At 37.6% G+C, this 27,262-nt stretch overlaps 1 protein-coding gene and 1 long non-coding RNA gene across 2 annotated transcripts; one reads left to right on the forward strand and one right to left on the reverse strand.

Moving 5' to 3' along the window:
• Positions 1–629: 629 nt before the first annotated feature.
• LOC114529916 (deleted in malignant brain tumors 1 protein-like) lies at positions 630–5,167 on the reverse strand. The gene is made up of 6 exons (XM_028551485.1): positions 5,032–5,167; positions 3,836–4,162; positions 3,184–3,510; positions 2,348–2,674; positions 1,159–1,476; positions 630–730 (listed from the first exon to the last, which is right to left on the reverse strand). Exons 1-6 carry the CDS (start codon positions 5,165–5,167, stop codon positions 630–632), a joined length of 1,536 nt encoding a protein of 511 aa, XP_028407286.1.
• Positions 5,168–11,265: 6,098 nt separating this feature from the next.
• LOC114529880 lies at positions 11,266–15,313 on the forward strand. Its single transcript, XR_003687707.1, has 4 exons — positions 11,266–11,350; positions 12,878–12,925; positions 14,697–14,759; positions 15,255–15,313. It is a non-coding gene; the product is annotated as an uncharacterized LOC114529880 (long non-coding RNA).
• Positions 15,314–27,262: the final 11,949 nt, after the last annotated feature.

The raw sequence follows: 27,262 nt of genomic DNA on the forward strand, positions 1-27,262 counted from the left end.
TTTTAATATAAGCGCGAAATCCAAAGTGAAAGTCATGTACCTATGTAGAAATATTCCACCTGACATGCATTTTTCAACTTCTATACTTTAAAGTTTTTAATCTACGATGTGCTACAAATTTTTATTAAGTTGAAAACTAAATATATTGGTTGCGCGAAACCGCGCTAATTTAATTTCTTCTCTTGCAGAAAGCCTTTGTGAAGTTATGTTCAGGGTCGTCGCCAAAGCGCTTTATACTGCGTGACAGATCGATTTCCATCGAAAGCAATCGTTTAAACGAGTATATGAACATGAATTTTTTTTTAAGAATCTTGAGGCATCTTTGGTTCATTCTAATCATTTCGTGGTGATAAGCGTCAGGAGTACATTTCAATCTTTCAATGTTTTTGTTTATCTCACCTTCTGAGCTGCATTCAACTCCAGCGTCATGAATGTGTGTACAATATTTATTTCCCCAAGCTTCATGTAAACAACTTGTTATATTTTGTTCGTTTCCTTTGCAACCAACGTTAGACAACCATATTTGCCCAGAACCAGGAGGAACCTGTCCACGACGAAGTGGCCTAGCAGCATTTTTATAACCAAGTTGACGACATACAACCCTGGCATCACTCAAATCCCATCCAACATCACAGATTGTTCCCCATTGTCATAGTAAAAACTTCAACACGGCCAATACCATTTTCACTCAATGGTCCTTGTAACCTCAATAAAACACTGGCAGGCTTACCTAAGAAAACATGAAAGAATATCGAGACTAATAAAATATTCTGATTCTGTATACTCAGATTAGATAGGCATTACTTTATAAGTAGCCTACGGTTGCTGAGAAGTAAACACGAAGAGCGATACTGATAGTTTTTTAACGACCACAGAAGGTGGGGCCAGCAAAAACCAAGGTGGGGCTAGGCCGGCAGTATGCCTCTTGATAAGGTTCATAATAAACATTATGTGCAAGATTTTCTGGCATTAATGATGGAAAATTTCGATAGGCAAGATCACATACAGATTTTTTACATTATTAGCATATATAACAATGATTCACATCATTTTCTCAAAATGGGCTCAAAATTTAGCAATGAGAAGGGGGGCGGGGGTTGAATTTAGCAATGAATGGATAGTAAGCGGTATTTCTTCTTGTATCTCCATCTGTATTACCACATTCTACTCCAGCATCATCGGAATGATTGCAATTATTAATTCCCCATCCACGATGAGAACATCTTGCTATATTCTCTTCATTTCCTGTACAACTGATGTCATCTAACCATATTTGTCCAGAAGCTGATGGAACCTGTCTGCCTTGAGGAGGTCTGACGGCATCAGGATAACCAAGTTGACCACAAACAACTTTAGCATCTCTAAAATCCCATCCAGCTTTACAGACTGTCCCCCAGGTTCCATTGTAGAATACCTCGACACGACCAGTACCATTTTCACTTGAAGGTCCTTGTAATCTGATCGACACATTTGTAGCTATAAAAAGCCAAAAGCTATTTGAGAACGAAGGCTATAGCAGAAAATAAGCATTATGAAGAGTTAGATAGACAAATGTCTTACCACACCCTATATACAATTAAAATCAAATACGTTTAAATTTCAAGCTGTTGTAGTACAGTATTACTTATTGAGGAAGGGTGGTTCTTCGCTGCTAGGGTGGTTAACGCTGCTAAGCCTACTCCCCAAGAATATTTAGAGCAAAAGTAATAGACTAAATTTTAGTAAACTAGAGTACAGCAGATTGGATATCCTTCGTTTTTCCGGATGAGATTTTTTACAATTTCAAATGAGAATATTAATTACAGGATTAAATTTCTCAAATTAAAAATTACTCAAGAATTTGCTATTCCTTTATTAAGAAAAGAGGAATATAAGTCAAAGAAAAGAGTAATTCTATTCCTGCAGTATTTTTAGGGACTTCAACGCTCCCCTTCCGCGCGCTTTTGCGAGACAACTAAAGCGTATCAATTCCATAGCTTATTACCCTGACTGCAACAACAGAACGTACAAAAAGATACAAAATAAAAAGATGAGCTTTGTTCATGATTTTTACCTGTCACATTCTTATGTCAGGTAAGCTATCACAATAATGATTCGCGATGTTGGACTCAGACAGCTGATAAATACTTCGGGTAACATTTGTTATTTTTGCATATTTCAATTTTACCAGCCAATCATCATTATAGTTACTATAACGATTCGCTGTTCAAGGTGGAAGAACGCAAATGCTTCCAACGAATCAACAAATATTGAAGTTTCAGTTGGGAAATAGGCCATGAAGGTAGTATTTATTATTCAATAGGAAAGAGAGAAGACGACAATAGAAAGACAATTTTGGTTACTTCACCTGTTTCACTACATTCAACTCCAGCATCTTCCGAATGATCGCAATCATTAATTCCCCACCCGGGATGAGAACATCTTGATATATTCTCTTCTTTCCCTTTACAACTGACGTCATCTAACCATATTTGCCCAGAACCTGAGGGAAACTCACCCCCTTGAAGAGATCTGATTGCATCTGAGTAACCAAGTTGACGACATATAACCCTAGCATCTCTAAAATCCCATCCATCATCACAGATTGTTCCCCATAGTCCATTGTAGAATACTTCAACACGACCAATACCATTTTTACTTGAAGGCCCTCGTAATCTGATCGACACATTTGTAGCTGTAGAAAGGCAAAAAAAAACTTATGAACATAGGCAATCTCATAAAATATACGATATTCTATGAAATAATTATATTTGGAACCTTTTTTGTCTTGCATTGGCTTAGGTTTCAAATATTTTGCTTATGCTTGTGTGTAAAGCTATTTAAACTTTTAACATTTAAACTCCTTTTCCACTCGCAATATCCAGCTCGCCAGCTCGCTTGCTTAGCTTTTATCCAATGAAAATGGGCATGTAATAAGATACGTAAAATAGGTGAAATTTAGTTATTTGCAAGTACAATTCAGTAAGCTTGCGAGTGGGTTTTTGCGATGTGTGGGATTTGCAATTGAAAAAATGTAAGGGTGGCTGATGTGATAGAATATCTCTATTAGTCGAGCTATTTAACACGCAAAAACATTTGAAGTGCAAGCACAGCAACAGGATTATATTATATAATATCATTATAAGTTTAAGTTGGTGATTGGCAATAAATCGATAGCGGAAAACAGATATTTTGTAACTTCACCTGTTTTACTACATTCTACTCCAGCATCTTTCGAATGATCACAATTATTGATTCCCCATTCGGAACGAGAACAACTTGATATATTCTCTTCCTTTCCTGTACATCTGACGTCAGTTAACCATATTTGTCCAGAACCTGATGGAACCTGCCCCCCTTGATAAGATCTTACGGCATCTGGATAACCAAGTTGACGACATACAACCTTAGCGTCTCTAAAATCCCATCCATCGTCACAGATTGTTCCCCATAGTCCATTGTAAAATACTTCTACTCGACCAGTACCATTTTCACTTGAAGGCCCTTGTAATCTCAACGACACAGTTGAAGCTGTAAAAAGGAAAAACCATTCGAGTACGCAGATATAATGACAGAAATTAAAATAGGTATGAAAACGTTTCATGACCAACTAAACGTCATTGGCAGTTCAAGCCGATAAAAAAATGCGAATGCTTCCAACGATTTAAAAGCCTTGAAGTTTTAGTTGAAGATTAGCAATGAATAGAAAATAAGAAAAAATAGGAAAAATAAGCGATACAAAGATTGTGAGTCGTAGTTTACAATTTTGTGTGCTCCATTTCTGTGTTTTCCTAAATATTCCGAAAAAATTATTTTTATTAAGGATTCATGCTAAGGTATTTTTTGATAACTTCACCTGTTTTAATACATTCTACTCCAGCATCTTCCGAATGAGTGCAATAATTAATTCCCCATCCGGGATGTGAGCATCTTGATATAACCTTTTCTTTTCCTGTACATCTGACGTCTTCCAACCATATTTGTCCTGAACCTGATGGAACCTGCCCCCCTTGAAGAGATCTGACGGCATCTAGATAACCAAGTTGACGACACACGACCCTAGCATCTCTAAAATCCCATCTATAATCGCATATTGTTCCCCATACTCCATTGTAGGATACCTCAACACGACCAGTACCATTTTCACTTAAAGGCCCTTGTATTCTGACGGACACATTTGTAGCTGTAAAAAGGCAAAAACTACTTGAATGCGCAGTCAATGAGAGAAAATATAGGTACAAGAGAAGGTTTCAGTGACTTTGGTGTAAAATAGCATAAGCATGAGAGATTACGTAGACCGTTAATTTTGGCGTTGTGCGAATAGATCTTTTACAAAAAGCCTTTATATGAAGGAGAACACGCAAAAGAGAGCAGTTGACTTATAATTTTAAATAGCTTTCATGTTCGCTAAGTCCAGCCAAATTTGGAATACATGAAAACCTATTTGGGGCAAAACTACAACAGGAACAGAATCAAGACTATCATGAGCATAAGGATTGTTCTATATGGCCAAATCTTGAGCTAAAAACGCAGGATTTGAATATTAATTAATGATTTAAGAATGAAATTAAAGAAAACTTGGTAGTTTTGTGGAGCATAGCCAGTGTTATCAGTTGTGGTATCAATAAAATTGTTGCTTGAGAACTTTCACATGTCACTTGTCAGATCTCTCAATTTAAACCGGCGACATTGAACTTGGACTACTAATAATTTTTATACACTTTAGGCATTTCATTGTGCAATTAATGTTTGCATATTTCAATTTGCCCAGCCAATAAGCACTATACTATAGCAATCAAATAAACGTGAATGCATGGTAAAGATGAAAACTTTTCCGAAGAAAAAATTCTTCCGACGATTCAACAAATATTCAATTTTCATTAAAACTGTGCAATGCATCAATATAGTAAGCAGATATTTTTGGAAACTTCACCTGTTTTTATACATTCTACTCCAGAATCTTCCGAATGATAGCAGTTATTTATTCCCCATCCGCGATGAGAACAGCTTGATATGCTATTTTCAGTTCCTAAACAACTAACACCATCTAACCATATTCGTCCAGAACCTGAAGGAACCTGCCCCCCTTCAAGAAATTTTGCGGCATCCAGATAACCAAGTTGACGACATACAACCTTAGCATCTTTAAAATCCCATCCATCATCGCAGATTGTTCCCCAAGTTCCATTGTAGAAAACTTCAACACGACCAGTACCGTTTTCACTCGAAGGTCCTTGTAATCTGACCGGCACATTTAAAGCTGTGGAAAGGCAAAAGCTAATTGAGTACGCGAAAAATTACCTAAAGAGTATAAAAAGAAAGTTCTCGACCCTCGTTCTCGTGTTATTCCACATTTAATTGTTCAAATGAAAAATTTTTATCACTCATTTTTAAGGTGGTTTTAAACTTAAAGCAATAATGTTGTGACGTGATTATCCAAAAGGTTCATTTGGTACATTCATATTAGCTTTAGCTATTTTCAACTATTATATTTTTAGCGCTGGTGAAAATGGGTATACCGGTATTAATTTTTACCGTGGCAATAAATTAACGATAGTGTAAAGCTGCCATGGAACTAGAAGCGTTATTTTGCTTTGACACAACAAAATATTTGAAATGCAGCCAGACGATCATACATCACAAAGATCCCTTTTGCAAGAATTTTGACGAGAGAGAATATTTTTCACGCACATCGCCAATTTCCGCGTTTTTAAAGCTAAATACACCGGTGGCTGCTGCCCATTCTAACTAGTACAACGGCAGGAATGGAGGCCGCCCATTGGACAAGGACTACAACAAAAACGAGAGCATAAAAATTGTTGCTTGCTATGGCGAAGTTTTCGCCTACAAAAACAAGAATTGAAGAATTGCATGTCTGCAAACTGAATCCATACAACCAAATACAAAATTATGTTGTATTTAGCGCTCTAGAAGTGAAGTGGATTAGTTCCGATTTCTAATAAGGAAACTTGTGTATCAGACAAGTCGATATTGTAACTGATGAATCGTCTACGCCTTGTCTGACCGTCTTAATCGCGTTTATATAACAGGATGCTCGCTAGGCATTAAAGCTACCTCGCGTCTAGCGATGTATTTGATCTCTGTGTAATCTTCACGGGTCAGAAAGTCTTCAGGATGTCAGGAAATACAAAATAGCGATTTGTTCGTCAGATTAGCCTGCGGATCAGCCCTTCTTTGGGGTTACAACCGCAAACTAGCAACTTCCTGTTGAATAGGTCCTTTTTGTTTAATGTGCTATCGCCAAGATCTCAGTTTGACATTCTACCTTAAGGCTTATTTAGATGCAATTATCATTCTGACGGATGCAAAGGAGGACAAATGCCACTATATTAATATCTGTTTAGGGTGGAATTTAAAGTGTCACGTTTGCATGTGCCGGTGCATGTTCATACGTTCACATACGCCAGGGTATATGAATCGTATGCAACAAATCGCATAGTGTAAATGCATTGGCCTTTAAAAACCTTACACTCAGTTAGTTAGTAAGTAGCTAGTATCGCATTAGGACACACGGTCAAGAAAACAAGGACAAGGAAAAAGACTTAAAACAATGAAATATCAAGTCCACCGAGAATGAAATGGTTCTGGCGTCCAAATCAAATTTTACCATTAGCTTTCGGAAATTCGTTCATTTTCTACACGCGGACAGCTATCAAGTCAGACTTCAGGTTTGCGCTCAAAAGATTTAGCTTCAAACTCGGCGATACGCCAGGATTTACGGCGACTTTTAGACATGCAGATAGTGTCGAACTGCCGAGCTTATGACTATCCAGATTAATCTGGCGTCCAACTCGACGCATGCAGTTAACCGAAGTTCTATACCTCTCAATATTATAATCATTTTTGTACTCACTTTGTATAGTATATAATGTTGACGTTCAATACCCTAACGGAAGTATTTATGTCGATATGAACATGATTACATATTACAACTTAAAACTTCATACTGGTCGATTGAATGTGGAATTTTTCATAAAGGAAATAAATATGAGTTTTTTTTACCTTTGCACTGCCAAGGCAAGTGTTTCGCAGCAAATATAACGATAGTTATGAAGACGTAATTCCTCATGGCTTTAAAGCTGGCTTAACGCAATAAGCAGGAAGTGGTGTATAAAATAATGATTGCTGGCATGCTGCATGTTTTAATATCCTTATAAGCCTTCCCGGCCCGTGTTAAGTACTTCCTCTTTTTAGGAGCGTAATATATATCTTGGACTTCTGGAAAAGCCTGACAAAATTAAGTCACAAGTTTCATAGTCTATAGTCTACACTTTCCAAATGACTACACAACAATCCCGCAATAATGCGTTTGCGTGTAAATAAAGCAAGGGAATATTTCGTCCAACAATTCAGTCAACAATATTTCAAATGCACTTTTCCAATCGACGTCAAAGCTTTTACGATCCAGTCAATATTTTACGATTCGACTACATTTTATATTTCAAAAATATCCCGAATTCGCCGGACAAGCAGTGGCCTTTGCAAAAAATGCAGAAAATATGTTCCGTTCGTGAATATTTTCTAAATTTCATCTCATTCGGGGGGAACATGCAGCGAAATAACCGTCTGCACGATGCTAAAGAATTTGGAACGGAAGAATATTTTTACGTTAAACAATTTATGTCAGCAAATATTTTATGTTAAAATGTCGATTGGGAATCAAATAAATAAATACCCCTCTACGAGGGAACGTGGGTCCATGGACGGGATTTTAAACGCCACGCGTCATGTCGTCGTTTTCATATCCTTTTCAAATCTATTTGGCAAAGCCGTTCTCGCGTATCCGCTCAGTGGTTTTCAAATTCCGGAAGTACAACACCCTCTGCATGCTTTACAACAAGCCTTCTTAACTGCAACAGTCACGTCAATTAAAGAGAACTCTAAATTATGTGAACGGAAGCGATAATTCCGGCGGCCTTTTGTTGAGGCCAATTTTGGGCCGAATTGAAGGAATTTTAGTCTAATCTTATAAATAACACTTTTTAATTTACTTTCTTGTCATTTTTATTAGTAGTTTGTTTGTCTTCTGATGTTGTATATTTCGTTCAAAACAACGTGCTTTCGTTTTACTTTTATTGAAGTATACTGCTTAATTTCATGAAAGCGAAACAATTTTGCATAATAAGATGTTTGCATAATAAAAATTCGCCATATTGTGCCGTCACATAAAACAAAATTATTTTGTCGGAGCCTTTTGCTTTTCGACTTGGTATAATATAACCATATCTTCAAATAAACATTCTTAACTTTCACATTATTATTTGGCGGCGTATTTCACACATTTCGCTTTACGTCAACCCCAATATTAGTATATTGAACGTAATGTAGCTAAATGAGATTGTGGTAGACAAAACACTGTAAATGCTCAGTTGTCTTGAAACCTTTTAATGACTGTTAAAGAAATCCATTTTAACAAAAAGCATTTAACTCTTTATTTTTAAGAAATGCTTCTTTAAAGCGATTTCCAAACATCTACACCTACCATGCAGATAATCTATTTCCCCACATAATCTATTTCCATTATTTTGGTGTGAAATCAATCTGTTATCACAACTTCAATTTGAAGAAAGAAGCTTGCAAATACGATAGTGAAAATAATTTGTATTTTTGTTTTAAAACTCTTTGCCGGCTGATCAGATGACGTTTAAAAGTGGTTGGTTCAGTTTTAACTTGCGTCTCCTGTCCGAATAATTGACCGATTTTAATAAAAATAATTGCAGATAACTGCATTGAATTAAAGAGGAAATTGTCCTTAATAAATAGATGATTTTTTTAGTTCTCATATGCTTTGTATCTGTTTTTGTATGTTTTTTAGTTCTATATGCAAATTCACTATGATATTTACTTTAAAATGCATGCGATTTATTTATGATTTTTGGCACTTAATAAACCCTGGGGAGTGGGCATCACACAGACTTTTGTCACATTTTTGAACCGCGTGACAACATTCTGAGGTCGAGCAAGCATCAAGCACGCGCTTAGCAACGCTCAGCGCTTATCTTATAATGACTATTTCTCCGATTCTTTTGCACATCCTAATCCAAAAAAACCTCAGAATCATAACAGATAATAATACGTAAAATTCAGACAGTCCAAAAATAACAGAGAACAGCAGAGAATCAAAAACAAGGAATTTCGAAAAGTATATGGTTGCCATGGGTGAGTAATTTGAGATAACAACGCAACCTAGTATTTTAACTTATTTACAAGTGCGGCTTATAAGTTATAAATATCTGCTGATTAGAATATACTATTCATATGACCTCTTCAAGCGCTATCGGTTTGTGGTATTCCGGTATCTTTAGCCGAAATACTTCCAGAGATATTCAATGTTAAGCAAGGGTCCCTTCTATGACCCCAGACGACCAAGAAATTCCTAGATATTAGGGTGTCTAAATTCATCCGAACTAAGTTAGTTTATGTTCTCCATATTTCATGAAAATCAAATTCAAGAAGGCTACATGTTTTAAAATAACCACCTTGACATGAACAATCTATGTGAAGTGAAACGGCAACTTGGTCGCTATCCTTGAAACAAATTTGAATCCAAAATGAGATATTTCATTTTATGTCTTACTATTTGGCGGTATCATTTTTACATTCTATTGTTCTTATTAATATTGGGTTTATACCTTCTAAATATCGTCATATTTCATTCATTCATGCAATGTGCTTTCGTTTTTCTGCCAATAAGTTATCAATTTCACTCAGATTATCAAAAATGAAATCGAAACCATATTGTAATGATAATTTGGTATATTGCATGGGTGACGACCGTAAATAAAAGTATTTTGTCCGAATGGCCAGAATCATAGTGTGTTCAAAAGGTATAACTGAATGTTAGATGATTGGGTGCATTGAGTGGCATTGGCCTCTCATTCAGAATTTATATAGTGTTTTTCTCAGAAACACGGGTAGAAGATTGCTTAACAAGTGCGAAGAGAAAAGGGGATTAAAATTGTTTTTACAAACGAAGAAATCATATTATTGAAGTTTCAGTTGGTAAGTCGTTACTCATTCATTGTCATTGACCGTACTTTACGTCTTAAGTCGATTACCTTGTCGCAAGAGGTTGGAATCGTTGTAGAAAGTATTTCTAATCAGTATTGTATAGACAGTATAGTCCTCTTAGTCTATGGTCTTATAAGATCCTTTAAACCTCTACGATTTATTTATTATTAGATATTATACCTCAAAGCGGCCTAATCCTTGGTTACAGTGATTTAGTTCACATTTCTAGCTAGGATCATTTTGATATATCTAGCTTCAAAATCGAGGCTCCGGCAGTAAAACGATTTGTGTTGATTTTTTACATAAACATTCATAATATGCATGCATGATGTATTATCGCATCGCTCACGGCAACGCTCATCGTTAAGATCTTATAATGGGTATTTCTCCGATTCTTTTGCACATCCTAATCCAAAAAAACCTCAGAATTATGACAGAATAGTAATATGTAAAATTTAAAAAGTCTAAAGACAACAGAGAACAACAGAGAATTAAAAACAAGGAATTCGAAAAGTATGCGGTTGCCATGGGTGAGTGGTTTGAGATAAGGACGCGACCTAGTATTTTGACTTATACTACAAGTGCGGCTTATCAGTAAGATGTGACTATCAGCTGATTTTGATGTGTTATTTATATGACCTCTTCAAGTAAAGGTCCCTTCCATGACCGCATAAGTCCAAATGGAAAAGTGATAAATTACATTGCCAAGAAATTCCTAGAGATTAGGGTGTCTAAATTCATCCGAACTGAGTTAGTTTATGTTCCGCATATGTCATGAAAATGAAATTCAAGAAGGCTACATGTTTTGGTATAACAACCTTGACTTGAACAATCTATGTTAAGTGAAACGGCAACTCGGTCGCTATCCTTGAAACAAATTGAAGCCAAAATTAAATATTTTATTTTATGTCTTAATATTTGGCGGTATCATTTTTACATTCCATTATTCTTATGAATATTGGGTTTATACCTTCTAAATATCGTCATATTTCATTCATTCATGCAATGTGCTTTCGTTTTTCTGCGAATAAGTTATTAATTTCACTCAGACCTATCGAAAATGAAATCGAAACCATATTTTAATGATAGTTTGGTATATTGCGTGACGACTGTAAATAAAAGCATTTTGTCCGAATGGCCAGAATCATTGTGTGTTCAAAAGGTATAACTGAATGTTAGATGATTGGGTACATTGAGTGGCATTGGCCTCTCATTCAGAATTTATATAGTGTGTTTTTTTTAGAAACGCCGGTAGAAGATTGTTTAACAAGTGCGAAGGGAAAAGGGGATTAAAGTTGTTTTCACAAACGAAGCAATCATATTGTTGAAGTCTCGGTTGGTAAGTCGTTACTCATTCATTGTCATTGACCGTACTTTACGTCTTGAGTCGATTACCTTGTCGGGCGATGTTGGAATTGTTGTAGGAAAGTATTTCTAATCAGTATTGTACAGTCCTCTTAGTCTATGGGTCTTCCAAATTCTGAAGCAATACAGAAACCGAAGAAAGACGTACTAATGAGATCGCGTATGCTCCTACGCCTCGGCATATACCTTTAGGACAGTGGAGCTTGATTTATTATTATAGTCCACAAGTTACAACATTCTCATGATGAGTTGGATTAAGGCATGGAAGTATTTATCAGCATCAAAATACCTTTTTAGAACAGCTTGTCATAGTGTGACGTAGCACCACTCAATCGAAATTTTTTAAGGGTGGGTCGTTTGCCGTGGGTTGAAAACCTACCATTTTCATGCCGGATATTAGCTGTTATGGGGACTTCGCTTTTAACGGCCAAAATGGCTAAATCGGTCATATTTTGAGGGTAGTTTTTTCGGTGTAAAGGAAAATACCCAATGTATTGCATGTTACACATCCAGTTAGTGACCTTTAAAACAATCTACATGCATGCGGGCTTGCCGGAACCATTTAGAAAAAAGGGCGTGGTCCCAACTTGCAGCACATTTTCTTCCTTCAGCGAAACAAATTTCAACAAGGAATAATCCATGGCCTTGACCATGACTTGCACATGACTATGACCATGGCTTGCACTTGACCATGGCTATGACTTGCACATGACTATGGCCATGACCTGTACATGACTATGACCATGACTTGCACATGACTATGACCATGGCTTGCACATGACTATGAACATGACTTGCACATGACTATGACTATGAATTGCACATGACTATGACCATGAATTGCACATGACTATGACCATGACCATGACCATGACCTGTACATGACTATGACCATGACCTGCACATGACTATGACCATGACCTGCACATGACTATGACCATGACTTGCACATGACTATGATCATGGCCTGCACTTGACCATGGCCATGACCTGCATATATGAAGACAGAATGGTTTAAACGAACGGCTTAAAATAGATGTCTTTTTGACTATTTTAGCCAGTAAATTAATAAGTCTTAACTATCAGTCAGATTATTATTTGTAAACAGTCAAAAAAAATTATTGTTTGATTTTGTACAGTTACACGTCTGGGGCCGGTTGTTCAAAAGCCGGTTAGCTTAACCCAGGGTTAACTCAAATTTTCACATCAATATTTCTATGAAATTGAACATGTTTTTTTCATTAATATTTTGTGGATCAGTAGAAGTCTTCTTTTGTGAAATCCTGAAACAAACAGCGGTGCAGAAGCATATAAACCAAAACAGCGGAGTAAGATTTAACCCAGGGTTAGCGCTAACCCAGCTTTAAACAACCGGCCCCAGATGTAACTATTTTTTATAAAGACTTAAAAATAGTAATACTGACCATGAACGTGACAATGACCATGATTTGCACATGACTATGAAACTGGTGTTTTACTTTTTTTCTTCAAATTCTTGCAGACAAAATGGCATGCAGCTCAAAGACACCCTCGAGAAGTAGAGATGACGGTCAGTATAGAGCAAATAACATTAGCCTATAAAAGCATCAATTTAGAATTGAAACTGTTTGTAGCAGGATATACGAAGCTTGCAAATTCTATATTGTACCGTAGGCGGCACAGAAATCAGTTTGGTAACGTTATTTATAAATTATGTAAATACATTTTTTGATTTAAATCTGGCGGTAATGCTTGTCCTAGTCACTGACCTCGATGCATGCATGAATAGTCGGTACAGTCGTACAATCTTATAACATGACAAAGTATACGCAGATCTCACGCGGAAAATTTGCTCAACGTGACCCTGAAAAGAAGTATCAAAGTACATTCAAATACATACTAGAATTCTTTCAAAAGCAATTCGCGGGTTTATGCAATTTGTGGGATTTTTTAATTACGTGTTAGATTCCACACAGAATTGCAACGCACTTATTTACGCCTACTTGTGCCTTATTTTTCGTTTTCAGTGCACGTGCTTTGTCTATATATGTGTTGTTATAAAAGTCATGTAAGCTACTGTCCTCAAAGAACTTTTTGCGTTCGAAGAAGGAGAACGCTTCCTAGCCGTGTCATATCGAGATTTGCGATGTCAGATTTGCCTCGTTCTGATGTGTCGCCATAGTAACTGGAGACCATGTGCTCGCTCTACTTTGACAGCCATCACTGTTGTTAAATTACTCATTTTGCGGGTAACCTTTTGTATCACATACGCTGTGATCGAGCCTGTGACCTTATAATGTTAACATTTTTGTTAACGATCGTTAACCGAAATCAACACATTTCGAACGCACATCGCTAATCTGTGATTACTGCTAGTTGTAAATCCTGTCTTTAAAACTTTTATATCCTGTTAAGACTGAACCCTCCCTCCCTGGTGGTAGTTAATTTGAAGTAAATTTACCTTAATTGTGAAATCCCTGAAAAAACCCACTGACGTGTTGATGCAATCTTTGCTTCAATCTGTTGGATCACCCGACCAGAAATTAAATACAACATGGCGAGAGGCATTAAAGGCGCATATACAATGAGGCTTATTCGCACAGTCAAAACGCGAGAAATATACAAGAAAAACACGGCTTACCTTACTTGCCCATTCGTGTTTGATATTCTCTCACCAAGTTTTCAACAATTTTCACGAGGAGGCAAGATAAGACCTATTTCAAATAGCTGGTTCCATATGTTATTGAAATTGTACAACAACGTTGAGTGACAAGTTTAGGTCCGTATAATATCGTCATATTACAACCTTTTTCGTGTCCAAAAGTCTTGTTAGTCCGAATAATGATCAACCCGATATGTGTAAAAAATACGCAACGTTCTGTAACTTAAACTGGTTTCAAATGGCGTTACAGATTTTTCTCGTAGCTAATCTGAAGGCCTACTCCTGGTTATGCTAATATTTTTGTGTTTGTTCACTCGGAAAACAATCAATTTCTAAAGGAATGAATAATTATGATAACTTTGCTTTAATTGTTAAAATTCTATCGTCTGGCTGGCTACACCACTGCGCAAAACATTTAGCATTTTATTTCTTGTTATGCAATGTGATTTGATATGAATGATATACTTGTAAATTACTTTTTTCTTAAGCAAAACCTAGCAAGGTTACGTCATTCTCGCGTGCGCCCGCAATCTAATAATACAACAACCGCTGACTGTATCAAATTTCTGGCCAGGTTTCAAATTATATAAGAGAAATTTATAAAATAGCAGGCAAGATTGCATGGAATCAATTAATTAGCTATAATTGCAATTAGGAATGTCAATGTTCAATTTACTAGGTTTCAGGCAACTGTTGCCATGGTTGAACGGGGGAAGGTCATATTTACAAGCAAAACAGCAAGGTAAATATCATAGAGTATACTTAAAGCAATGCGGGTAGAAATTTGATGAATTTCCAAAAAATTAGCACTTCACATTGTAGTTTAATGTGAACTTTGTTCAAGCCCTGCAGTATTTTTCGACAGCAAGTTTTTATTCTCAAAAAGAATATATTTATTTTCTATATAGTTATTCCATTCTGTTCAATAAGTTAATAGTTAAGTAAATTAGCTTGTAGGTACACCACGTCGATATGTAACACTGCAAAGCTTTCGGTTCGTATTTTAACGTGCTTGTGAAATTAACAAATTAAGCTTAATGCATATTAGGACATGTGTGTAACAAAGTTATGAAGTTACTAATTAACAAAATTATTAATTAACAATTAATGAGACCTTTATGGAGAATTACAGATGTATACATGTGACCAAAATACTGCGCAATGATTGCAAGTTAGACTCATTAATTATTCATGAATTTCACAATTAATAATAATAATCTTAATTTTCTCTCAATAGACTTTCGAACAGTAATCTTTCCAGGAATGCTGGGCGAACAAAATAAAGCTGCCGTCGAGGTAATGAAATTGTTATGCATTTAGTTGATGGTGTTCGTCCAGCTACTTCAATTACCCATAACAAAAAAATGGCGGATGTACATTTTACCAGAATGCATTGCGCTCGGAAATGGTTTAAAAAAGCGAACTGACGTCTTTTAAAGGACAAACATAAAACAGAAAGTTATTTTCTTCGCTGTGTTAAAATTTCACGTCATTAAGAGTTTTTCTTGCCATCTTTTTTCAATCAATCGTTCTTAATGCCTGCAATGCATTCTGGTAAAATGTACATGCCGCCACGAATTTCAAAAAAATTAGTACTTCACATTGTAGTCAGGGGCGAAACTATTACATTTTAATGTGAACTTTGATCAAGCTCTGCAGTATTTTGTACATGCCGCCATCTTTTTCGTTACGGTCAATTGTAAAACACGTTATGCTGAAAGATATCTTTTTATTCGTCGAAATAAAAAGAAATTCGTTTCACTAAAAGGCAGCGTTTTTAAAACAATTAATGCTTCATTTTTTAGCACACAAGTGCTGAATTGGTTGCAATGGCGAAACAAGCTTTGTCTAGAGCGGAGCTAGATATTGCTGAAAAACACTGTTCTCAAGCCGTACGAAAGCAAATTCTAGAGAACAGGTCGAAAGAGGTGAGCTGGGAACCACATTTCTGCTAGGGGAAGTCTGGAACGAAAGCAGCGAAAATTAACGGTAATTCTTTAGAAAAGCAGAGACTTCTTCTTCAAGCAGGGTCGCTGTACAACTTCGTGAAGAACTGCATAAAGAAAGGTCGTGCCGGCAAGGATTGCTTGATTGAGACAACGAAGGCGGTATCTAAACGATTGCTGAGTATCCAAAACAACTTAGTGTTATCAGCTGAAGGAGATCCACTTCGATGTGATTTTGACTCAGAACTTGACAAGAAGGAGGTGGAGGAACTACGAAACGAGGCGAAAGAATATTTGGAATCGTTAAAGCAGAAAAGGTCAGCCTACGATAGCCAAGAGCACGAAAAACCGGAGAAGACCAACAAATTTATTGAACGGGCATCGGAGATTAGGAAATTATGCGAAGGAATATCATCAAAAGTGAAACGGTTCCTGAGCAGAGTTATCAGTCAATGCGTCCAGGTGTTAGGAGATCCGCCATGCGACTACGAAGTTGTTGTTCTGGGGTCTTTGGCGCGAGACGAAATGACGCCATACTCCGATCTTGAATGGGCCATATTGATAAGTTCAGAAGAAGTGAAATGCAAAGTGTTCTTTCGTAATTTAACGAACTTGGTTCACTTACAGGTAAGTAAATGAATCCCATTTCATTGTCGGTATGAAAACTGTAGGCTTTTAGCGTGGCAACGTGGCTAGGAATAATCTATAAGGTAAGGCTCAATGGGTGAAGCTAAAATCCGTCAAAGGGCATTCAATTAATGACCCTACTTTATGTTATCCTCTGATAATTTTGTATGTCTAACGTCAGGATGTACACCTAAAGGGGAAACATAAATAATAAATCATTGATCAAATGAACTTGTTCCAGTCCATTTGCAGTATACTAGCTCAGCTGGATACTTCCATGAAAAGCATTTAGGATGAGTCTTTGGCATACCCGCATGGGTACAGTCAACCAGTCAAGATGTCCATTCACAATAATGTTTCTAACCTTAGACTGCTTTTTCCGCAGATAATCAACCTCGGGGAAACTATTCTACCAAGCATGGGTATCAAAGCATTGAGCGGTGAATGGTTTTACGACAATGTAACACCGAGGGGGATATCCTTCGACGGATTCCTTCCACAGGCATGCAAGACACCGTTGGGAAACATGAAAGATTTCGAGTTGATTCATTGCCCGGCCAAAATGGCAGAGTTCCAGAGCGACTCTTGGTGTCAAAAAAATCCAAATCTTGCAGATATTCTGTTAACCGTTGCTCCACTAGAATCGAATGGGGAAACGAAATTGATCGAGCAATACAGAGCACAGCTGGAAAAATATTTGTGTTCTCCGTGTGATCTTAGTAATTGCCATGACAACCATATTTCTAACGGGAATCCTCCATGTCGTGGAGTGTGTAGAGGAATGGCTGGACTTCGAAAGGATTTTTCCCGCTATGAAAAGATGTTACCCAGCATTTACAATGTGCAAGACGGCAAACTGTACGATGTTAAAAAGGAGATTTATCGCTTAGTGGATCGTGTGTTTGCAGGTCTTGCATCATTCTTTGGGATCAGGATGAATGGGGCATTCAAGATTCTCGATGAGTTGGAAAGAAATGAGATAATCACATCTGCAGGCCGGGAAAATTTAGCCAGTGCAGCAGGCATTGCTCTCGAACTGAGAATAAAAACATACCTTGAAGCCGGAAAACAGGGAGAGCTAGTCATTGCAAACACCATTGATAAAGATGAGGCAATTGCAAGCAATTTTGATACGTTTTATTGTTTGCTGAATGAAGAAGAACTGTTTCACATTTTCTTCGTTGCAACGCCTTTGTACAAAGCTATTCGACAATGCTGTATATTGGACGGAAACAATTCAAGTTCGTTTGCGGAACAGACGTTTTTTGACTGCTCTCCGCAGTTAGGGGTCATGTTTATAGTCGTATCTTGAAGTACGAGAAAGCTCTTGAGTGTTACGAAAAAGCACTGGAAGAAAACCCCGAAGATGTGGAAATGCAACTTCGCAGACTTTCGTTTCAGATGGAATTGGACAGTAGTGCGGAAATGGCTCTGTGCGTAGAGAAAACAACTTGAAGCTTTAACTCGTAGACTGTGCAAGAAGCATGGCCTTCCAGAAGGGAATGTCGATCAAAATGGCACTTCGTTCCGCCGATCAACATTATTTTACTGCAAAATGAACGCAGATAGCAGATTGGAATTACTGAAGGTCTTGGAACATTTGCGCCTCTTCACCTTTCCCAAGGGAAGTGGCTCGACACATTTCTGATCATTGTGCGATCGTCGATCAGTCCGAGAACTTTCCGACTTACTTTAGCCCTATGCGAATGACTCATCGGCAAATAAATCGAGAGGAGTCGGAAAAACTGGTTGCTTATCTCGGAATGGTTGTAGAGGAAGAAGGGATTTCCATCCAGAGCATTGCATTTTAAACGAGCTCGGTGGATTATTGATTAATCAAGGGAATTTTCAGCAAGCTTACCAGTGTTTACAACGAGCACTCGCGATGGAACGTACTTTTTTCATTTCTAACTACAACCACAAACCAAGATGACGTTAACTTTGCTTGGAATAATCACATTAAAACTAGGCCTGTACCAGGAAGGTAAAGTTTACTACGAGGAGCTTCTTCAATTACGCAAGTCCCTGAATGGTGAAAGCGGCGAAAAATTGATTAATATCGAAGATCAAATGATGGTAGGAATCCTCTGCACCCCCAAATGAGGAAGCTATTTCCTATTTCAAGGACGTTTTAGCACTTTTAAAAAGTGACAGTTTCAAGCGAGAGCCTTTTTTGGAATGCAACACTCATGCCATGCTAGCGATTGCCTGGAACGCTTTAAATGAGTCAGAAAAGGCGCTGAACTCTTCGATGGTTGCGCAAGAGTGTTTAAAGAGGATAACTAACTTGGACATAAAAGTGCCTCTAACCTGTGGGTTGCTGCCGATAACCTTTCATGTTGGAAGACACGAGGATGCGGTACTTCTGATAAAAAGGAGCCTCGAGGACCCCAATTCCGAGCTTAAAGCGCGCCACAAAGCTCAGTATCTTAAAATTCTCGGACATTTTACGTTCAACAAGGTCTTCCTTTACAAGCAGAGCCCTTCTATAGGGAGGCTCTGGACTGTTTCCTGGTCGATAATGAGAACACGTGCGCAATTGTTGAGTGCTTGTTACAGCTTTGCATGATAATGTTTGAAAAGGAGGATTCAAAAGAGGTGAAAGTTTGTTGAAAGAAGCATGGAAGCATACCTCAAAAGTCACCGGAGACATCCATATCATGCGACTATAAAGGAGGATTGGGATGCTTTGGGTCAATCTGGAAGACGTCGATCATGCCCTTGCGTTTTATGAGGAGGCACTAGCCAACTACAAGAAGTCGAGTGCCCTATTGAATGCTCCATTATTCGAAGCCGAGCTGCACATTAACGTTGGGGATATGACAAATTTATACTTCAATTCAATAGATGTCCCGTTGTCCTCAGAAAAGACACAGAATTCTCGACGGGTTCACTATGACCGGGCTAAAGAGGTTCTCCAACATCAAATCTCACTTGGGTATGTAGATAGCATGGTCGTTTCAATGTTGGTCTTCCTGGCGTCAAAATATAGTTTATTTGATTTTGTCAAGGAAAAAGAGAAACTCTTGCTTGAAGCATTGGAAATGTGCAAAAGTATCAAAGTTGATACACATGAAGTTGACGTTGCCGCCCTGACCGCACTTTCAGATACAAATGCGTCCTTGGAAGAATTGGGAAAGGCTGTACATTGCTCTCGAACGGCCAAATAAACTTTTCAATGCAGCCGAAAGGGAAAGTACTGCGAACAATAATATGCAAACGAGGGCGTTTGAAGAACGCCTTTTCATGCATACTCAAGAGTGGATCGCCGAAGAATTAGCACCTTTAGCTTTCCCTGGGGCTACAGACCAGCTTGTTGAAGCAGTATCGTCAGTTGTTACACGCTCTAATGACGCTAAAATAACAGCAAAAAAGGGAGAAACGAGTTCACGCAAAGCAAAACCGATGGCTGCAGACTCCAGCTTCGCACGCGTTGTGCATAATGTAACAACGAAGCTGTTTGAGTTTTTACCGCGTGATGATGGAAGCTTGGATTTCGATACATTGCTTTTCGATTTTTGCGAAGAAATTGCAACAGAATCACAGAACATCACTGCAAGGAAAAAAAAGCAATCAAAAAGAATCCAGAATTTTGAAGAGAGAATGGATAAGTTGCACAAGCTGGCTGAGAATGTAAATAGCAATTTAAAGACTGGAAATACTTTGCAGGCATCCAGAACCATTCGTGGACGTTTAAAGCCATTTGTCGTGTCTCTCTTCCAAAATAACTGCCCAGAGAATATCGATCCTGCTGAATATTTGTTCAATGAAGCACTCGAGACGAAAAAAAGCCACGGATCAATGATGATGTTGGTGTATCTACATCTCGCCGACTCCTTTCCCTCTCAACCACAAACTAAAGCTAAAATTTCTAAAATGCGAGGGGATTGCAATATGTTTGAGAGAAATTATCGCACGGCAGCCCTATGTTTTGTCGACGCAGCTGATTTTTATGCTGAGGCAAAAACACCTTGTGTCCAAACAGAACATTTGGAAGTTTTGACAGAATTAGCGAGAAGTCATATGCTCTGCGATGATTATAAAGCTGCTTGGAAGACCTGTCAAGAGGGCATGCATTTGTTTGCGCTTCTGTATCGAAAGAAGAGAACTTTCTGCCCCTTCAGACGAAGTTGTTTTCACAAGCTGCCCAATGTTTGATGAGTTTAGCAACTGCAGATCACGAACTTGAAGAAGTGGTTTCCATCAGCAAACGAGGACTTGTGTGTATCGAGATGCTGCACTGCAGCACGCGGCCAAAAGAATTGGTAAAATATGTGAAGTTGAATTATAAACTTCGACGATGTTTAGTTACAGCTCTTTTCCGTTTAAACAAAGTAGATGAGTCGCGAAAAATAGCGATGAGATTGTTGAATCTCTTGAAGATATGGCTGACGCCCTCAATAAAGAAGCAGAGGTGAACGATACTACCCGATCTTGGTTACAGCACTTACCTTTTAAACAAGGTAGACGAGCCCCCCAAAATAGCCGATGTGATTGATGAGCCTCCTGAAGATATACTTGAAGATATAGCTGGCGTTCTAAATGAAGATGCAGTGTGAACGACACTGTTCTGGATGGTGATAATTTAAATATACGTTGTTGTCTATTCCTGGATTGGACAGATTCAAATATCGTCAGGAGACAACAATGCTGCCCTAATATGGTTAACAAAGTCACTTTCGAAATTCTTAGCATCGGGGCTCCCGATACCATCTCCATGGAGCAGGAATTCCTGGAATTGTTAGACGCAATCACGGTAGCGAAGGTTCATCTCACACAGTCGAATGTCACAGCATTTGAAGAAACGATAGAACTCTGCATGCAGATATTACTGAAAAATACAGATGGCTTGAATATGCTTCCCAGATTTTTCGAGATTGTGGCAAAACTTTACGTTGACCGTGGAAGAGAGGAGGCAGCGGTTATGCTACACGAAAGAGCGCTGAGTGTCGTAGAGTGCACTGGAAATTTTTCGGATGTAAAAAGCTCGCGATGCGATAACAACTAGGCTTGGACATTGTCACAGACGCCAGTCCATAAAAAATACGGGAAAAGGCACCGTCGAGGAGAGAAACCTAGCTGAAAATTTTATCAACTTGGTTTAGACAGTGCAGAAAACATTCCTCTTAAAATAAGCTACGTAGGCCTTCTCTATGATCAGGAGTGTTTTGAAGAAGCCGACAAAGTGCTGAGGGGGATAATTTCAGAGAATGATGAACTTTGGGATATTCAAATTTCCTTCTCGTATTCCTCGCGCATCTTATGCAGTCCCGGCATAAAGAGATACATCGAAGACCACGGTGAATGCGTGACAACGGCGGGGATTTTGGCTTACAATTTACTGGTGCACGTTTGTGTCGCTTTGGGGAGGAAGAAGGAAGCAGTGGCCACTTGCAAAAAGTTATCAGAGAAAGGAGAGGAGGTCGAAGTATTTGTCAAGAGTTCTTCGGTAATGAAGTACGTTTTGGTTCCTGTGAAAAAGCGTTAGCAACCCTTATTGACGATCAATGTTCCTTGAAGCTCAGAATACTACTTTTCCGCTCTCCGATAGCGATCTTGATATACTGTACAGCAAGCTTGATGAGTGGACACCTGCCCTGGACCAAAGCGAGAAGACATCAGTCGAGTGGTTGTCGGGCGAGCTCGATGGATCTCTTTGTTGTGATATCGATTCACCCACCCCTCCCTCAGTTAGTTTGTCCACCGGTTCAAAGGGTGACACGGAGGAGGTGCTGGAAGATCTAAATGTTGATTTTTTCGAGATGATTCATGCTGAAGAAGGAATTTTTGACAAACCATTTGTCACACAAAAAGCCATTCTTAAACGGTGGAGAATTGGAGAATTTTATTACGTTTACGAAACATTAGGAACGCTTCTGTCTGCACGAGGAAGGTTAGATGGCGCAATTGAATGTTATGAATATTGTTTGGGCATGGACAAAGATTACAGTCACGGTAAAGATTTGGTGGCAGCCGTTGCTGAGCTTTATCAGGTGAAAGCGATGAAGCACGCTCTAAACGAAGACAAGGCGTTGTACACAAGGTGGATGAGAGAAGCCGAAGAGTGTTTTAATAAACTTCGCCTGAAAGAAGAAAAAATGGATTCTTTTGTTGCGAGAGCCTTTGGTTCGTTCCTTTGCAGACAGGGACGTTTTGCAGAAGCTATCTCCCAATTTCAAAATATTTTGGATGAGAAATCTGAGACGAAGGTCACGCTTACGTCCGTAGACAATTTGTTGATTAGCGTTTATCTTCAACGTGAAGTAGAAGCCAGAGGCAAACTGATCTTACCATTGGAGATTCTCGTTTATCATGAAATGGTTCCTGCGTTCTTGAAATTGAATAAAGTCGACAATGCACAACAATCAGTACAGCAAATGGAGGAGCAGGTAAAACGGTATCGATCAGCGCCAGAATATGCTCTTATCCTTTCTGTCTTAGGATACACTCACAACGATGTTGGAAATCGCGATGTTGATGAAATATACGAGAAAAGCGAAAGACATTTTCCTTTCTGTTCTCCAGATTATTCCAGGTCATAAGCCTGTGATTGATGCGCTGGAAACTTGACACTAATCTCAAACAATCACGTTTACCATCTAAGATACAAGCACGCGCGACTCATTTGAAAGATTACAATGAAATGACGAAAAATGTAGGTCAATGTGCCACACCGGCTGCGAGGTCGGATGAGGGGAAACGGGGCAAAAAAATCACCAGAAGATTTGTAAGAGTAAGAGTGGCTTCAAAAGTGGATAAAATTGAATTGATAAATTTCGTTGCAATTTTTTGTCGTTTGAATCATATGGATTACATCATTAATTTTGCAAATTTAAAATAGGGCGAGAAACATTGTCATTGATTACGCACACTTATTTTTAGACTGCTTTTGTTTAAATATGGTATAAAGCTTCATTATAGCAACACTTTAATATAGATCAGTTCCATAAGATAGCGACTATGTTTGACGCTGTAAATACGCTTTGGTAACTGCAATATTTGTTGGATATCTTAAAACGTATGAAGTAAAAATATATATCACGGGTAGTAAATTTCATAAAACCTGTTGGAAATCAGTATTTGTGCCACATGACCAGAAAATTTTCGTTGTGTACATGCATGTAAATATGTCAATAGGCGTAATACTGAATAATTTCACGCGGCGTTTTGCGCGGGACTACACGCACCTGTCCGAAATATTTCAAAATGTCGGAAGCCGTCATGGCTATCTTTAAAAGGGAAGACGGGGAATCGGCGCATAATTCATAAATCTAGCTTACTGATTACGGTTAAAATATTTGAAAAGGAAGCAAGATTTGAAAAATTGTTAAAAAAAATGGATAGACAGTACCATTTAAATTCATAATGTACGTACCATAACCATCGACAGCAAATTTTAGTTTTTCAATATTTTCTAAATTTAATCTCATTCGGGTGGAACATGCAGCGAAATGAATATTTGTATAACCGTAATTAAGGACCCGTCTACACGATGCCAAAGAATTTGAAAACCGAAGAATATTTAACGTTAAAATATTTATGTCAGCAAATATTTTATGTTAAAATATCGATTGGGAATCAATTAAATAATACCCCTGTATACGAGGGAACGTGGGTGCATAGGCGGGATTTTAAACGCCACGCGTCATGTCGTCGTTTTCATATCTTTTTCAAATTTATTGGGCAAAGCCGTTCTCGCGTATCCGCTCAGTGGTTCTCAAATTCCGCAGGTGCAACACACTTGGCATGCTTTACAACAAGTCTTCTTAACTGCAACCGTCACGAAAATTACATGCAAAGACTCTGTGTTATGTGAAAAGAAGGGATAATTCCGGCGGCCCTTTGTTGAACCAATCCTGGACCAAATTGAAGGAATTTTAGTGTAATCTTTTAACACTCTTTAGTTTACTTTTATTGGTAGTGTTTGCCTTTTGATGTTGCATATTTCGTTCAAAACAACGTGCTTTCGTTTACTGAGTATACTGTTTAATTTCATGAAAGCGAAACAATTTTGCATAATAAGACGTTTGCATAATAAGAATTCGCCATATTGCGCCGTCACATAAAACAAAATTATTTTGTCGGAGCCTTTTGCCTTTACGACTTGGTATAATACAGCCATATCTTCAAATAAACATTCTTAAAACTTTCACATTATTATTTGGCGGCGTATTTCACACATTTCACTTTACATCAACGCCAGTATCATTATATTTAAAGTAATGTAGCTATAAATGAGATTGTGGTAGACAAAACATTGTAAATGCTTTGTCTTGAAACATTTTATAATGACTGTATGTTAAAGCAATCCATTTTAGCAAAAAGCATTTAACTCTTTATTATGTAGGAAATGCTTCTTTAAAGGGATTTCCAAAAATCTACACTTACCATGCACATAATCTATTTCCCCACATAATCTATTTCTATTATTTTGGTGTGAAATCAATCTGTTATCACAACTTCAATTTGTCATCACTAGATTATTGAATTCCACCTCAAATTTGAAATATATTCGAAAAAAATATACTTCGCCAAAGCCTGAGCAATTATAGTTAATAAATTAAGCAAACATGGAGGACAAAGAAAATTCTTCTCTGAAAGAGAAAATAAATATTTGTTGAAGAAAGAGGCCTGCAAATACGATAGTGAAAGTAATTTGTATTTTTGTTTTAAAACTCTTTTCCGGCTGATCAGATGACGTTTAAAAGTGGTCGGCTCAGTTTTAATATGCGTCTCCTGCGCGAATACTTGACCGATTTTAATAAAAATTGAACCATTTTAAAGAGGAAATTGTCCTCAATAGATAGATTTTTTTAGTTCTGTATGCAAATTCACTATAATATTTACTTTAAAATGCATGCGATTCATTTATTATGATTTTGGGCACTTCACTCGATGTAGGTAAATTCTAGATTTTTAAAGGATCCTAATTTCGAGTCGAATTATACACATTTCAAATTCAAGCCAGGAACAGTTGATGGAAAAATGAGTCAACTATAGGTCCTACGGCAGGAATCCGGAACCTACGCTTTTGCGATGCCGCCGCAATGCTCTTGCCACTGAGCTACATGTAGGGTAGCTGACAAGAGCAAACGTGGTTAATGTGTATAGGATGGCAATGCCGGGAATTGGCGAGGGTAAATCGATTATGATTTTTGGCACTTCACTCCATGCAGGTAAATTCTAGAGGTTTAAATAAAGGATCTTAATTTCGAGTGGAATTATACACACTTCAAAGTCAAGTGTGTTTGAAGTGTGTATAATTCCACTCGAAATTAAGATCCTTTAAACCTCTACGATTTTTATTATTAGATATTATAACTCAAAGCATTGTGCCCAAAAGGAAACGGAAACTGGTTACAGTGATTTAGTTCACATTTCTAGGATCATTTTGATATATCTAGCTTCAAAATCGAGGCTTTAGACGATATGCGTTGATTTTTTACATAGACATTCATAATCTGCATGATGTATTATCGCATCGCTCACGGCAAGCATTTCACAATAATAAACAGATTCAACAAAATGTCGGGGAAAAAAAGCGGAAAAACTGACCCCTTTGGTCCAATTTTACGTCAGGAATCGATTTTTGCGGTCAAATAGACCTTAGGAAGTGGTGCATCACAGACTTTTGTCACATTTTTGAACTGCGTGACAATACGGATTCTGAACAAGCACTAAGCACGCGCTTAGCAACGCTCAACAAGGCTCATCGCTTAGACCTTAAAATGGCTATTTCTACGATTTTTTTGGACATCTTAATCCAAAAAAAACTCAGAATTATAACAGAAGAATAAAAACGTAAAATTTGGACAGTCTGAGGACAACAGAGAACGAAAAAATAAAAAAACAAGGAATTACGAAAAGTATACGGTTGCCATGGGTGAGTAATTTGAGATGACAATGCAACCTAGTATTTTGAATTATATTACAAATGTGGCTTTTAACTATCTGCTGATTTAAATATACTATTTGTATGAACTCTTCAAGCGCTATCGTTTGGTGGTATTCCGGTATCTTTAGCCGAAATACTTGCAGAAGATATTCTATGTTAAGCAAGGGTCCCTTCTATGACCCCAAACGACCAAATGGAAAAGAGATAAATTTTTAAAAATTGCCAAGAAATTCCTAGAAATTAGGGTGTCTAAATTCATCCGAATTGAGTTAGTTTATGTTCCGCATATGTCATGAAAATGAAATTCAAGAAGGCTACATGTTTTGGTATAACAACCTTGACTTGAACAATCTATGTTAAGTGAAACGGCAACTCGGTCGCTATCCTTGAAACAAATTTGAAGCCAAAATGAAATATTTCATTTTATGTCTTACTATTTTGCGGTATCATTTTTACATTCTATTATTCTCATTAATATTGGCTTTATACCTTCTAAATATCGTCATAATTCATTCATTCATGCAATGTGCTTTCGTTTTTCTGCCAATAAGTTATTAATTTCACTCAGACTTATCGAAAATGAATTCGAAACCATATTTTAATGATAATTTGGTATATTGCATGGGTGACGACCGTAAATAAAAGTATTTTGTCCGAATGGCCAGAATCATAGTGTGTTCAAAAGGTATAACTGAATGTTAGATGATTGGGTGCATTGAGTGGCATTAGCCTCTCATTCAGAATTTATATAATGTGTTTTTCTTAGAAACACGGGTA

This window comes from Dendronephthya gigantea, unplaced genomic scaffold (assembly GCF_004324835.1).
Source record: "Dendronephthya gigantea isolate DGI-Jeju-01 unplaced genomic scaffold, DenGig_1.0 000058F, whole genome shotgun sequence".
NCBI lineage: Eukaryota > Metazoa > Cnidaria > Anthozoa > Malacalcyonacea > Nephtheidae > Dendronephthya > Dendronephthya gigantea.